This window comes from Garra rufa, chromosome 1 (assembly GCF_049309525.1).
Source record: "Garra rufa chromosome 1, GarRuf1.0, whole genome shotgun sequence".
In the NCBI taxonomy this organism is placed as follows: domain Eukaryota; kingdom Metazoa; phylum Chordata; class Actinopteri; order Cypriniformes; family Cyprinidae; genus Garra; species Garra rufa.
This window is the reverse complement of record NC_133361.1, coordinates 14,471,724-14,487,353: the sequence shown is the minus strand read 5'-3', so window position 1 is coordinate 14,487,353 and position 15,630 is coordinate 14,471,724. Positions and strand designations below refer to the sequence as shown.

Genomic DNA, 15,630 nt, shown 5'->3' with positions numbered 1-15,630 from the left:
TCTTATAAAACAACGACAATGAACTTGACATTGACCGGCGCCAGCCCATGACGTCATTAACAAGGCGCCTACTAGTATAAAGGGGCGCTTGTGAATACATCAACCATCTTTTTGTCTGATGGAGACGTAAGTGGGGCCCGAAGCATGGCTACGAGACGCAGCGTCTCGTTCCCTGTCCTCAGGGAACTAGGGTTACCTACGTAACCTGAGACGTTCCCTTCCGGAGGGAACTCTACGCTGCGTCCTGGTTAGGACACTTTGGGAACGATATACCAACGCCGCCATGCTGAGGAGTAAGTGAACAACTGACTGATTGAGGAGTCAAGAAGGAACATCACTCCCCACTACTTGGGCCGACGTCACAGCTAGCTCGGCCACCCAAGCACGGAACTCCTAGGAGTGGAGGCCTGATACTTCTAAGCGAGAGTAGGCCTACCTACACTCACCGCTAGTAGTGAAGCTTACCCTTAAGTCTTCATACTAGGCGGGGGTTCTGAAGAGCGGAGGCTCTAAACAAACTCTCTAAACGAGAGGAAGCCTAGCAACACTCTGTGCTTGCGGGGAACTCTGGGAGTGGAGGTCAGAGACCTAACTACACTCAACACTGGAGGTGATCCATGAGGCTCCAGGAGCCTAAGCAATAGAACCACCTAAGTGGAGTTCTCAGGAGAGTGGAGGCTTCTGCAAGAAGACTCTCTAGATGAGAGGAAGCCTAGCGACACTCGATCCTATAAGTAGTGCTGTCTGCAGTGGAGTTGGAAAAACTCAGGGGTTTTTAGAACCAACTCTAGAATGGGAACGGAGAAATACTGCGTAACCCATACCGTGTAGGGTTTTAGAAAAGAACCCAACCTTCGGGGGGAATCTTTACCACTCATGTGGATTTCAGAAAGTGCCCAAGGACTTGCGTGTGCACTTACCACTTCACGTGGGTTTTAAGGAGTGCTCAAAGCTTCGCGTGAGTACTCACCACTATTGTGGGTTTGAGAAGGTGCCCAGAGCGTAGCGAGGGAAACACCATATAATTATCACAGGCCACAGCAAAGCCTGGAGCTTCGGAGCTCTGTAAGAGTGGAGGTCTCAAACATAACCCATGTATGAGGGGAGACCTGACTACACTCACGCTTGTACGTACAGAGGCGGAGCTTCTGGAGAACGGAGGCTTCACAGAAGACTCTAAAAAGAGAGGAAACCTGACAACGTTCAATCCACTAGCTCTTAGGAGTGGAGGTCTCAAATAACCCTTCAGTGAGGGGAGACCTAGCTACACTCACGCCTAGAGGTACTGGAAGCGGAGCTTCTGGAAAACGGAGGCTTCACAGAAGACTCTCTAAGGAGAGGAAACCTAGACAACGTTCAATCCACTAGCTCTTAGGATTGGAGATCTCAATAACCCTTCGTGAGGGGAGACCTGACTACACTCACGCCTGGAGGGAAAGACTGGAAGCGGAGCTTCTGGAGAACGGGGGCCTCACCAGAGGGGAAGCCCCGACACGCTCAATCCGCCAGCTCTTTACGAGTGGAGGCCTCAACGCTCTAAGTGAGGAGAGACCTGGCTACACTCACGCCCAAACTTATTTTCCCTTTAGGAAGAGTGGAGGCTTCTGCAGGAAGACTCTCTAGATGAGAGGAAGCCTAGCGGCACTCAAACCTATAGGTAGTGCTATCTGCAGTGGAGTTGTAACCACCCAGGGGTGTTTAGAACCAACTCTAGAATGGGAACGGAGAAATACTGCGTAACCCATACCATACAGGATTTTAGAAAAGAACCCAACCTTCAGGGGGGAGTCTTTACCACTCATGTGGATTTTAGAAAGTGCCCAAGGACTTGCGTGTGCACTTACCACTTCACGTGGGTTTTTAAGGAGTGCTCAAAGTTTCGCGTGAGTACTCACCACTATTGTGGGTTTGAGAAGGTGCCCAGAGCGTAGCGAGGGAAACACCATATAATTATCACAGGCGATAGCAAAGCCTGGAGCTTCGGAGCTCTGTAAGAGTGGAGGTCTCAAACATAAACCCTTGTGTGAGGGGAGACCTGACTACACTCATGCTTGTAAGTACAGAGGCGGAGCTTCTGGAAAACGGAGGCTTCACAGAAGACTCTCTAAGGAGAGGAAACCTTGACAACGTTCAATCCACTAACTCTCAGGAGTGGAGGTCTCAAAAGAGCCCCTCTAGTGAGGGGAGACCTGGCTACACTCACGCCTAAAGTACTGAAGGCGGAGCTTCTGGAGAACGGAGGCTTCACAGAAGACTCAAAAAGAGAGGAAACCTGACAACGTTCAGTCCACTAGATCTTAGGAGTGGAGATCTCAATAACCCTTCGTGAGGGGAGACCTGACTACACTCACGCCTGGAGGGAAAGACTGGAAGCGGAGCTTCTGGAGAACGGGGGCCTCACCAGAGGGGAAGCCCCAACATGCTCAATCCGCCAGCTCTTTACGAGTGGAGGCCTCAACGCTCTAAGTGAGGAGAGGCCTGGCTACACTCACGCTTGGAGGTACTAAAAACGGAGCTTCTGGGGAACGGAGGCCTTCATAGAGACTCTCAGAATGAGAGGAACACCTGACAACGCTCAACCTCCCAGCTCTAAAGAGTGGAGATCTCACCCCAAATATTCAGTGAGGGGAGACCTAGCTACACTCAACGCTTAGAGAATACCGGGACTCACAGCAGGGCCCAAATGCTGAGAGCAGGGCCCTGTAGAGTGGAGGCTTTGAACGAATCTCACAGAGAGAAAAAGCCTGACAACACTCGGTCTTGGTGAGCGGTATTCTAATAGTCCCTAGCGAGAGATGCTCGAGAGTGGAGGTCTTAACGAAAAACCCACTGAGGGGAGACCTGGCTACACTCAACGCTACAAGTACATGAACCCACATCACAGGAATCTGTAGAGTGGAGGCTTCAAGTCTGGAAAGAGAGAGCCTTAACAATACTCAGCTTTGGCAGAGGGCTCAAAGCACAGAGCACAGCAGTTAGCGAGGCCTAAGCAGGCCTACCAGCTAAATACCACGAGTATGTACTTGTAAGCGGAGCACTGAGGGGAGCGAAGGCTGCAACTGGACGGTTCTTATGCAGGAGAACACATCTAACCATTCTAAGTCTAAACCATAGGGAAGACCAGTCGCCCGACCTACATCATGACGCCACTAGGAGAAAGGAGGTCTGATCAGCAGCAGCGAAGAGCGGAGGCTCCTACAGAAGGACTCTCAATCGAGAGGAAGCCTACAGCACCCTGACAACGCTCACCGTGGCAGGAAAGTCTAGGAGTGGAGGTGCTAACCAACAGAGCTCATTAATAATGAGGGGAGACCTACTACACTTAACCCCCTAAATGCTATCTGGACAGAGCTGTAAGCGCCTATACAGGGTTCAAAAGGTGAAACCTGGAGGTCCAGACCAGGGCTTCCGCCAAGGAGGACCTAACACTGTAAGCTTCGGTGTAGAGCGAGGCTCACGAGAGCCTACCAGCTCCCAGAACTGCCCAAATCTGATAGAATTGTGAGAAATCAGCCTAGACAAGAACCTCCATAGAGGGGCATCTCGTCAGCGCAACTCTCAGAGAGAGGAGGCCTGAAAAAATCCTCACAATTAGGGGGGGGGGGGGGGGGGGGTTTCTAAACTTTCCTCTCTCACTAAAGAAAACTTCTTTCTTTCCCTTTTTGACAGGGCCCTGGGGAGCGGGGCCTTCAGTGCACTGACTCACAAAGAGAGGCAGCCCATGCGCTCAACCCTGGGTTGCTCCTATCTTCTTAAAAGGAGGGTGGGGAACCTACCCTAACCTCCCGGTCTTCACACTCAGACGAGCGGAGTCTAGAGGGACTCTTACCACGGGACGGGGTAGACTGCCACACCCAGTAGGTGTGTAGACATGCATATGCAGGTATAAATAGTGCCTAAGCCGAGCTCAAAAGCAGCGGAGGCTTCAAGGGATAACTCTCAGAATGAGAGGAAGCCTGACAACGCCTAACCCCTACAGGAGTCATTTACGAGTGGAGGTCTTGGTACACTAACTCACAAACGAGGGAAGACCTGGCTACACTCGACACTCAGGGACCTTAGGAGCTCAGTAGCTCAAATACTAAAGTCTCACCCAAGCGGAGCTGGTAGACAAAGAATACGTACATATACATATACACAACCACCTATATGTCAGTTCATGTACCGGGCCAACGGATTGAATTTATCAATCTATCATCAGCCCAGCCCCAGAGTCTTAAGGGAAAAAAAGGGCGGGTGGCCGCACGACGTGAGGGAGAAGGGAGAGGATCGTTTCCCTACGATCCCGTCTCCCATAACGCACATCACGTCTCCTCTGAGACCTACCCCTCCCAAGAGGAGGGTCTCGAGTGGCCACACAAAACCGCCTGGCCCTGCCTCCAGCCCGCAGGCCAGGAGGGGCCAGGCTCCCCCTGCGTTCGGGTGGAGATGAGGACCGGTGAGAAATAACAGACCCCAAAGGATCTATTAGCCGCTGAGCACGCCTCCGCCTCCCTGAGTTAGTCGAACATCGTAACAACGGATGTACCGAATAATTCGGAAGGCGAGACTGGCGCATCGAGGAGAAAGCACTCATCTTTCTCCCCGATGTCTGCCAAAATTCACCTACAAGCCTGTGGTGTGAAACAGCTCAGCCCTCTCCACGGGTCTTCATCCTCCAGCAGATCAGCCCGGTACACCTGCAACACTGCCACTGCGTGCAGGCAGCACCAGCCTGACCCGCTGCCGCGTATGCCCTCAGCGTCGACGCCACCCACGCCGAGAGACAGCAAACGTATCCTCAGGTTATGGCATTGACGGCCTGCCATACTCACGCACTCACTCTGCACCAGCATAACTAACATGCTGATATAGATGAGTGCGGCTGAATATGGTTTATCCCATGCCCTCCCGATCCTAATATATAGATCAGGAGGGAATGGGATGTATATGGGGACTGGTCCGTTATGGTCAGGGTGAAATTGCTCATATAATTTGTTATGAGCAACCTCCCCCTGCACGTGCTTTCACCGCAGATCAAAGCAGACCGCAGCGCGGCTCATAACAGACAACAGCTCATCATACGCGGGGCAGGCAGGCTGTGAGAGCTCAGAAAATCACTTTTCGCCCATAACAGCCACATCCTGCTTACCTGGCTAAAACCAGTAGAGCACTTGCCGCTGTATCAAAGGATGTCAGAGATTAATACATCCTTCGCCCGCAGCTCGCCCTCGTCCGCGGCTGACGAGCGTGAGAGATTACACATCTCTCAACTCGTGTGCGCGCTTCATCTGTAACCACCGCGGGCTCGTTCTCCGTGCAGCCTCGGCTGCAACGGGACCCGAGCCGCGTAGGGCAGATAAATGTCCCGATTTCCTCGGAAAAGGGGACAAACGAGAGCGGAGTTTCCTTAGAGAGAAACTCTCACGATGAACGCGCTCTGCACTCTCAAGAACAGAGCGCGCGTGCTCACTCACCCAAACACATAACAAACAGACTGCGCACGTCATCTGGTGTCAGATTTCTCTGACACGGATTCTGCACACTTGCTGAACTGTATACTCTAGGAATCATCATTTTACTCGAGCTTAGAACAAGGTAAGGCTGAAGAACAAAAAGATGGTTGATGTATTCACAAGCGCCCCTTTATACTAGTAGGCGCCTTGTTAATGACGTCATGGGCTGGCGCCGGTCAATGTCAAGTTCATTGTCGTTGTTTTATAAGAGCTTCAGAACCGGTCACGCTGAGGGCAGTTCCCAAAGTGTCCTAACCAGGACGCAGCGTAGAGTTCCCTCCGGAAGGGAACCAAGGTTTCGTCCACATGTCCAAGGCACGAAGGCATCGCCGCGTGACCTTGATCATGCGAAGCGGATTTCCCCTCAGGGAAAACCCCTTGGTCTTGAGCCACCACTGTAAGGGTCTCATGTACAGCAGGCCAAAAGGTATTACGTTGGATGCAGCTGCCATCAGACCCAGTAGTCTCAGAAACTGCTTCACAGTGAGTGACCGGCCTTCTCTCACTCTCGCGACTGCGGTGAGGATCGAATCGACACGAGCAGGAGACATACGTGCCTGCATCATGGTCGAATGCCACACCACGCCTAGATAAATGGTTTTCTGTAATGGAGAACGCACACTTTTCTTGGCGTTTAGTCTTAACCCCCAGCTCTTTCATGTGAGATAGAACAACATCTCGATGTTGAACTGCAATCCGCTCGGACTGAGCCAAAATTAACCAATCATCGATATAGTTGAGTATGCGGATGCCCTGGAGTCACAGAGGAAACAGAGCTGCATCCACACACTTCGTGAAAGTGCGGGGTGAGAGTGCAAGGCTGAAAGGAAGAACCCGATATTGGTAAGCTTCGCCCCTGAAAGCAAACCTCAGGAACTTCCTGTGTTGAGGAAGGATGGAGACATGGAAGTAGGCGTCTTTTAGATCTATTGTCACAAACCAGTCCTTGGACCTGACCTGTGACACGACCTGCTTGACAGTTATCATTCTGAATTTCAGTTGCATGACCACATGATTCAACAGGCACAGATCTAAAATGGGCCTCAAGCCTCCATCCATCTTCGGAACAATGAAGTACCGGCTGTAGAACCCGCATTCTCTTTCGTAAGGAGGGACCACCTCGATGGCCTCCTTCCTCAAGAGAGCGTTTACTTCTTGTTCCATTACCAGAGCCTGCTTGGGACTCACAAGTGTGGAAAAACTCTGCTGAAATGGGGAAGAGGGGAACCGAATTGGATACGGTAACCCCTCTCTACAGTATGCAGGACCCATTGAGACACATTTGGCAAGAGTCTACTAAGGGAATCAGTCTCTTGAGACTGACCTCTGGTGTTAGAGAAGGGCTAGTTTGGGGTCCTGAAGTGGTGAACCGGCAGGAAGCCGCCCAGCTAGCTGTTTGAGGCACCTCTGTGATGGTAGCATGCCTCCCAGCAAATCAAATCAGCGGGTCCTCGCTTTCGTCCAGCTCTTTCAGCAGGTCGGCTTGGTAGGCTTGCAACACCGCCATGGTGTGCAAACAGGCACCAGCCTGACCTGCTGCCGCATACCCCTTGCCCACCAGCGCTGAGGACAGATCTCCCGCGAGTGTCTGTTCCACCCGAGGAACCGCAGAGCGGGCTTCCAATCCCAAAGAGTGGGTGGTAGATCTGGCAGGTGAGGGAGAAGATAGGAACTCGCTCGTCTCCATTCCCTCTGCCAGATCCAATTGCGAACCCCACAAGTGCAGCCGCCGCTCCGCCTCGGCGAAAGCGGGGCCAGGCCCGCAAGGAGCACTGGTGAAGACTCCCTCCTCAAAGAGAGCCTTCTGGGAACAGAGCAAATGCAAAGACATGCGCTCACAATGTGGGTAATCAGCCCCCTCAAGGGCTGATGCCGCATGCTCCGCTCCCATGCAGACAACACAAAAGCTGTGTGTATCCCCACTCATAATGAAACGAGTACACGGGGGAGCACACAGCTTAAAATGTTGCTGCTTATGAGAATCACCCTTTTTCTCAGTGGCTTTGGACATACTGACAAACACTCTCAAATAAAAGGTGTGTGAACTAGCACAAAAAAGGACAGTGGGACATGACACAACACAGAGTGCTTGCTGAATGACAGAAAGCTGACGCTGTTCTCACCGCACATGCTTTGAAGCTTCCTGGTCTGTGACGTCATGACGCCCGTGACATCTTGCAATTCCATTGGACTGATTACACACATGATTCAGAGCGTGCTCACGCTGAAGGTGTTCCACTAGCGTTTCGACGCAGCTCGAAGTTCCTGGAAGAGAACTGAGGATTTTGCTATATGGGGTTTAGAGGGTTAAAGACATAAGATTAAAAAAAACTGCATGAAACATAATTTAACAGTAACAAACTGTAATAAATTGCGGCAACACACTGTAGAAAAACAGTAATGTGCTGGCAACCGTGCTGCCAGTGTCACAGTCTGGTTGGGTTGAGGAGTGGAGATGGAGGAGGAGAACCGGAGTAAATGAATATAATGAAAGTTTATTAAATAAAACACTGATTATAATAACAAACAAACAAAAACCTGGAGCATTAAACGGGAACATGTAACATCAACGACGGACAGCTGGGAGTGATCAGACACAGACTTAAATACACAGAACACAAGGCGTGGCTACAAACGAGATAACAGGATAACGAGGGGGAAATACAAATATGGGCATGGATAGAACCAAAAACACTAAACCAAAAGGGGGAGCAAATGGGACAAACCAAAAGTACTGGAAACAGAGGGGGAAAAACACTGGGAAAACAGAACAGGAGAGGACAAAATACTGACAGTAGATTATCAAGAATTTAAGGGAAAAAAAACAGTAATACACTGTAAAATATTGCCAAAAAAAAATGTTAATTTGACTAAAATATTAGTGAAATATCATTTTCTTTCTTTCTTCCTTTGCCTAATTGCTTTTATTTTTTGTTAATTACTATTCTTAATGCAAAATACTTTACCATTAAAACATGTATACAATGTTTCTTACATTTAAACTCGTTTAACAAGATAAAAAAAAAATCGTCATGAAAAGACAATAACACTTTAGAATAGGTAACACCTATTAACTGTTAACTACAACTTTTCCCTCAATAAATTCCTAATTTGCTGCTAAAAGTTAGTAAAGTAGTTGTTAGGTTTAGGTATTGGGTAGGATTAGGGATGTAGAATAAGGTCATGTAGAATAAGGCATTAATATGTGCTTAATTAGTACTAATAAATGACCAATATTCTAGTAATATGCATGCTAATAAGTCGTAGTTAATAGTTAATAGGTGTTACCTTGTAACGCTAGGCCAGCAGAGGGAGCAGCTGCTGTGAGAAACTGAACAGTATTTATATCATTTTTTACCTTTGATACACAGCAATGTCCATCTGTCCTGAGCACGAGTTTATCATCCGGCTCGTTACACGTGTACATGCTCTGGCGTAGTATACGCAAACGCTGGAAGGGGAAATAGTTAATAGTCCCGGATGAATTTGTGCAAGCAAACGTAATCTTTTAGTTTTAAATCGGTTTGAACAATCAGGATAAGCACAAGTAATTACCATTTTGAATAGCCGCTAAACCCACAATCTCTGTGCACTGTGTAAACAATGAGTGTCGTATACACGCGACAGATCGCTTCCGGCGTTTGCGTACGGATACTGAGCTCGTGCTCAGGAGAGATGGACGTGGTAGTGTATCAGAGGTAAAAATAATTTAAATACTGTTCAGTTTCTCGCAAAAACCGATCGTTTCGTGTCTTAGGACATCAATGTATCGTCACGAGCCAAAGGGTGTAATTTGGATTTGTCTGTGCGTGTTGTTTTTTTCTTTTCTTTTTTTTTCTTTTAAAGGTCTGGTGCCCATCCACTCCCATTATATGGCTGACAGACTGCACCAGTTTTAGTTAAAAATCTTTATTTGTGTTCTGCTGAAGAAACAAAGTCACCTACATATTGGATGCCCTGGGGGTGAGCAGATAAACATTCAATTTTAATTTTTGGGTGAACTATCCCTTTAACACTCATGCACGTGAGCTGCCTGCAGCAGAGTCAGCATTGGATCGGCGACTTTTCTCAGTTTTCTGCATTAAGGTAATGGTGTCATCATGATCAATTCCTTGTTGATTAAAGTTAAAATGGTGCATCATTCAGATTTGCCTTTAGTAAACATGAAAGAATAAAAAAAAGCACCGACACGTGTAGGAGAAAAACAGGGTTAGCTGCCTGTTAGCCAATCAGTTTTGAAAGTTTTTTTTTTTTTAATCTATCAACTTTGTGTTATTGAGTTTTTGTTACTGAGTTGAAGTCATGACGGTGATAAAACGTAATAAAAGATGTTTGGGGGAAAACAAAATTAGTTTTGTTTTTTCTACAGGGCAGGGGAAGAGAAGATCATTTCTAATCAGTAGTACACATCTAAATGTTTTTGTTTTGCATTCAGAATATGTCCAGATATATTTCAGCCTAATAGGGATGCCGGCACTTGATGGCCAATTTCACATGTATTTTGTGTATTTTAAAAATACAAAATACTGTATTTGTATTTAAATACATTTTTTTTACACAGTATTTTGTATTTGTATTTAAATAAATTTTTCCACTCAGTATTTTGTATTTTTATTTTAAATACATTTCTATGTATTTATGCCCATCTCTGGTTACAGCTGGGTTATCTATGTTAAGCCAAACCACAGCTGAGCTTCATGAGCCAAGCCAAGTTACAGCAGATCTTCAAGAGCCAAGTCAAGGTGCTGCTGTTGTCCCTGAGCCAAGCCAAGCCACAGTTGATCTTCATGAGCCAAGCCAAGTTACAGCAGATCTCCATGAGCCAAACCAAGTTACTGCTGTTATTCCAGAGCCAAGTCATGTCTCGTCCGAGCGTCCAGAGCCAAGTCATTTCTCGCCCGAGCGTCCAGAGCCATGTCATGTTATGACTGCTAGTGTGATGGCAATCACCATTTTGAGTGTGTGGGCTGTACACTACACTCCAGAGGCCTCGTCTGTTCACGAGTCTGCTCCAGAGGCCTCGTCTGCCCATGAGTTTGTCCACGAGTCTGCTCCAGAGACCTCGTCTGTCCACGAGTCTGCTCCAGAGGCCTCGTCTGTCCATGAGTCTGTCCACGTGTCCGCTGCACCAATGCCTCTTGTGGAGGCGGCGTTTACGGGGGAACCCCCTGAGGAGGCAGCGGCCACTGCAGATCCTCAAAAGGAGGTACCACTCATGGATACACTTACTATCTGCTCAACCACTGTCAATGTTCCTGCTCTGCCTGCAACACCAAGGTTTCCTGCTCTGCCTGCACCTCCAAGGCTCCCTGCTCTGCCTTCTCCGCCATGGCTTCCTGCTCTGCGCACCGCCAAGGCTCCCTGCTCTGCCTGCTCCGCCATGGCTTCCTGCTTTGTCTTCACCGCCTAGGCTTCCTGCTCTGCCGGCCCCGCCATGGCTTCCACTACTCCACAGTCTGCCATTGCTTCACGGTCCAGGCCCACCTCTGCTTCATGATCCAGGTCTGCTATTGCTCCATGGCCCAGGCCCTCCAGAGCTTTACTGTCTGCCATCACTCCACGGTCCAGGTCCTCCATTGTTCCACTGTCTGCCACTGCTTCACGGCCCAGGCCCTCCAAGTTTCTACTGTCTGCCACAGCTCCTTGGTCCAGGTCCTCCAGTGCTTCACTGTCTGCCACTGTTCCACGACCCAGGTCCTCCACTGCCTCACTGTCTGCTACCGCTCCATGGCCCAGGTCCTCCAGTGCTCCACTGTCTGCCTCTGCTCCAAGGTCCAGGCCCTGACTCTGAACCTGTTCCCCTGCATGGACCTGGCCCACCATCGCACCCCCTGTTTTGCCTCTGTTCTCCCACCCTCCTGGGGCCTCATTTATAAAACTTTCTTACGCACTGATTTGATCTTAGAGTGTTCGTACGATCAAATCCACGGCAAAGTACAGATTTATAAAAACCGTCTTTGACGTGGAAAAGTACTTATCTCCACGTCAGATTCCAGCTTGGCGTACGACCGTTTCCTTGTGGTAATGCCTGGTATTGCAGATAGTTCAGCCTCACTATAATTTGATTTCTTGTACTCCTTTTTACTTGCCATTGTCACAGAGTTTTTGCTTTAGGAATGAGCTCATTTTATATGTTAATTAAATAAGCAGGGGCGTTTCGACGGCGGAACATTCAGCTGCATACAATTCCACGATCATTTGTGATTTATTACCGAATGACTGGTGTACGCATGGATTTCGTGGTACGTTCGGTTTCTCTGAATCGCTCTTACAATCTAATCAGAAAAGTTCTTAGATAAAATCAAGGATGGTTTCTACGCAAGTCTTTATAAATGAGGCCCCTGGACTGTTATTGTTTGAGCGCCGGGAGTCGCTCCTGGTGTGGGGGGGGGGGGTGTTCTGTAACGCCAGGCCAGCAGAGGGAGCCCTTACTCACTCTGACTTTTGCTGCTCCCTCTGCTGCCTCGTTGGTTACCTCCTGTTTGTCTACCATAAAGAGCAGCCATTAACACACAGACATCGCAAAGTATTGTTTTGCTGTTGCGGACTCTACCAAGCGTTTCCTTGTTTTCCATAGCTTTGTTTCATTGTTTTCTTGCCATTGCCATGTTTTGTTTTGTTTGTTAGTCATAGTCATAGTCATAGTCACAGACATAGTCATAGTCATAGTTTAGCCTTGATTCATATTTTTGTTTTATTTGTTACTTTGGACTCCCCACTTGGATTTTGACCCTCGCCTGTATTTCTGGATTACGCCTTTGTCTCGTCACGGATATAATTGTTTGCTGTTGTTCGACCTTGCCTGTCTTGACCACGATCTGCCTAATAAAGCCTGCAATTGGATCTTTCAACGCTTCCTACGAGTCCTGCCTTACATACCTATTCTAAAGTGTTACCGAAAAGACAGATGACCGCTTGTTTAGGTGACTGACATTGCATCTCTTTAGTTTGCTCTGCATTAAATAAAATGATTTACAGCAAATAAACAGTTTTATAGATTAAATAAAACATATTTATCAAAGAAATGCAAGTTGGCGGCACTGAGAACTACTCCTGAAGAGAATGCAAAATATCTGCACTCATTACAACCCATGTTGTTGCAACTGTCCTGTCCAAGGAGCTAGGTAACACAAAAACTAAAAAGCTAAAATATTTGGGTTAATAAAATGACCATGTTTTTAATTAAATTTTTAAGAGAACATATGAACACTATAAAAGCAACTGATGCAAGCTGGTAATCACTCAAGTTGGTCCACCAGTTTAACTGTGCGAATGCTCCGTACCGCTCTCTATACTCGCAATTTACAAATTATAATTAATGAAGTTCTCTGAACAACAAATCTCTTATTTATCACCACATTTAGTATAAGCTGTAGACCCCATTGTAAAACGTCACTGATGGTTTCATTTACAGGTTAATTGACTCCTTTTCCATTTTCTTGTTTCTCTAATGGCTTCATTCATCCATCTCACTTGCGTTTTTTTTTTTTGTTTTTTTTTTGTGAAAATGAACAGGCTGGAGAAGAAGGGAGCAACTCTAAGCCTTATGGTCATGCAGACATGAGTAAATCAAATAAACCCTTGGACCCTGATTTACCAATCAACAGCATGGGTAAGAAACCAATATTGCTTTTAAGACTTTTGGTAACACTTTAGATTATGGAACACAATTTACTCTTAACTAGTTGCTTATTAGTATGCATATTACTAGCATATTGACTTTTTTATCATATTCCATAGTTTCCTTAATCCTACCCCATATCTAATATAACTACTACATCAACCACCTCACTATCAATAAGCAGCAAATTAGGAGTAAACTATAAGCAGCAAATTAGGAGTAAACTGAGGGTAATCTCTTAGTAAATAATAAATGTGTGTCCTCTACTCTAAAGTGTTACCAAGTTTGTTTTTATGTTGCAATTTATTGCCTTGTTTAACAATAGTTCTATCATGAATATAAACAGTTTATGATGAGTATAGATATGACAGTGTTAATGTATTTGGTCTATATTTGCTGTTACACTGCTGCTGTTTATTTTTGCTGCTGCTGCAGAGCAAGTGTGGAGACTTGCTACTGCTAATACATGCACAGACATGATGCTGTGAGCATGTAAGACATGCTGATGCTGCACAAATATGCTGCTGCATGCAAGAAATTAACCTCTATCCTGGTCTTAGAATTCTGGGGGGCCCTAAGCAAAACTTTAACAGGGGGCCCCTGTCAGTATGTCATAAAAAAAATAAAATAAAATAAAATCTAACAAGTGCTAGCATATTTTGGTAGGAACCTATCAGACTGTGCCATCTTGGCTTTCATGACAAAACTTCATATTTCTTTGATGTTTATTCTAGAACCCAGGTTTCCCAATCTGACAATTGCGTTATTTGGAAACTCTGCATATATCCAACTTGGACATGAAAACATTCTACTTGGAGAAAAACTGAATGTTGAAAATGCAGACACATCCAGGATTATTCCTTTACAGAGAAATATATCAGAACACAGTGTCTCAGTGATCAACATGACTGGCTTAAATAAAGCTGAAAATATGGACCATGTCATTGATCAGCTAATTATAGAAAATGAAATCCACGTTTTCATCTTTGTTGTGCGACTGGACCAGTTAACAGATGCTGATATCATGGATCTTGAATTGCTACAGAGAAAGTTTGGTGACACAGTTCTTCAGTTTGTGATGCTTCTCTTCACCTATGAAAGCGAAGAAGAGTGTGATACTATAATAGATGATCTGAAGAAAAACCCTGTTCTGGAGCAGCTGCTGGGGAAATGTGGAGAAAGATATCAGACATGCAACAAGTTGATGAACAACCAGTCAGAGATGAGAGAACTGATGAACAAGATTGAACGTCTGTTTAAGGAGAATCAACAGCAGTGCTACACTAGAGAGGTGTTCAACAAAGCATTACAGAGTGAAGACCTGACAAACAGTGAATGTAAAAGTGGTGAGAAAACATTCTGACTTTAGCTGATTTTAACTAAATATATATAGACAAATTAAAATTAAAATATTAATAATAATCATAATAATAATACAATTAATATCTTCATAATTTGTTTTATCATTACATATTGAAGCATTACAGTTACTGTTTCTGCCTTTTGTTTTGGCCACGGAAGCATTGCAGTGGGTTTGATGTTCATACACACTTCATGCGGAGATTAAAAAAAAAGTATTTCCTTTATTTGTCATTGAAAATAAATAACAAATCATATATTAAGTTTAAGATTTAATTTATACAAAACTAAATTTGTTCTTAAACAAAATAATTAATGTATGAAGTGGTCAAAAAATTACGTCTGACCCACACCCTTTCTTCCGGCCTCTAGCCGTCCAATTACAATGCCCTTTATGACGTTTACAAATCTTGTTTGCAATTAACAGAAAACTCTCAACAAAATACAAACAATATAGTATAATATTTAACATACTGTAAATACAAAACAAAATATTGCCAACAAATGGCTACAACAGTTATAAATACAGATTGTATAGTTAACAGAGCCAAAACAAATCCCATGAACCTTATATGAAATCCTCTTTGTCCTACTAACAACTTAAATAAACTGAGGTATAACCAGGTTAAGTGGAAAGAGCTGTTCTACCTACTTTTTAAGAATGTTTGACTGCTGTCATGCAGAAACAAAATCTGTAGGGCTTCAGAAACATTCTTGTTATTAATTGTTTCTTTTATTTTAAAAGATGGACCTTCAGTCAATGAAGAAACAAAGGAGCCCACCACAACAACAGAGACAAGAGAAATGCACAGGGTAAGGGCTTTGCACATTTATTAGCTGACTGGTATCTCCTGATTGTTACATTCTCAAGTGACTTTAAAGGGGTCATCGGATGCAAAACTAACTTTTACATGTTGTTTGAAAATTACATGTTTGCACATTTAAATGTTGTTTGTGTACACAACCACCCTACAATGATAAAAATCCATTCATATGAACTTGTGGAAAATGGGCATCCGATGAGCCCTTTAATAAAGGCTGTAGGGCATGTATCCACTTGTTAGTTTTCCTCTTTCTTCAACTATATAATGGCACGCATGTGTCCTGGGGCTCTGCCTTTCAAAGGGAGTTGGGATGATTACTTCCATTTGTAAT

The 15,630-nt window shown here is 45.6% G+C and overlaps 1 protein-coding gene across 1 annotated transcript in view; it reads left to right on the top strand.

Annotated features, from left to right (window-relative positions):
* The first annotated feature begins 11,710 nt into the window (after window positions 1–11,710).
* LOC141286993 (interferon-induced very large GTPase 1-like) overlaps window positions 11,711–15,630 on the top strand; it is a 66,021-nt gene continuing 62,101 nt past the window's right edge. Inside the window, exons 1-4 of the mRNA XM_073819159.1 lie at window positions 11,711–11,737; window positions 13,011–13,107; window positions 13,851–14,462; window positions 15,221–15,288. Coding sequence (XP_073675260.1) covers window positions 11,711–11,737; window positions 13,011–13,107; window positions 13,851–14,462; window positions 15,221–15,288 — 804 coding nt within the window. The remainder of the gene's footprint in view (window positions 11,738–13,010; window positions 13,108–13,850; window positions 14,463–15,220; window positions 15,289–15,630) is intronic.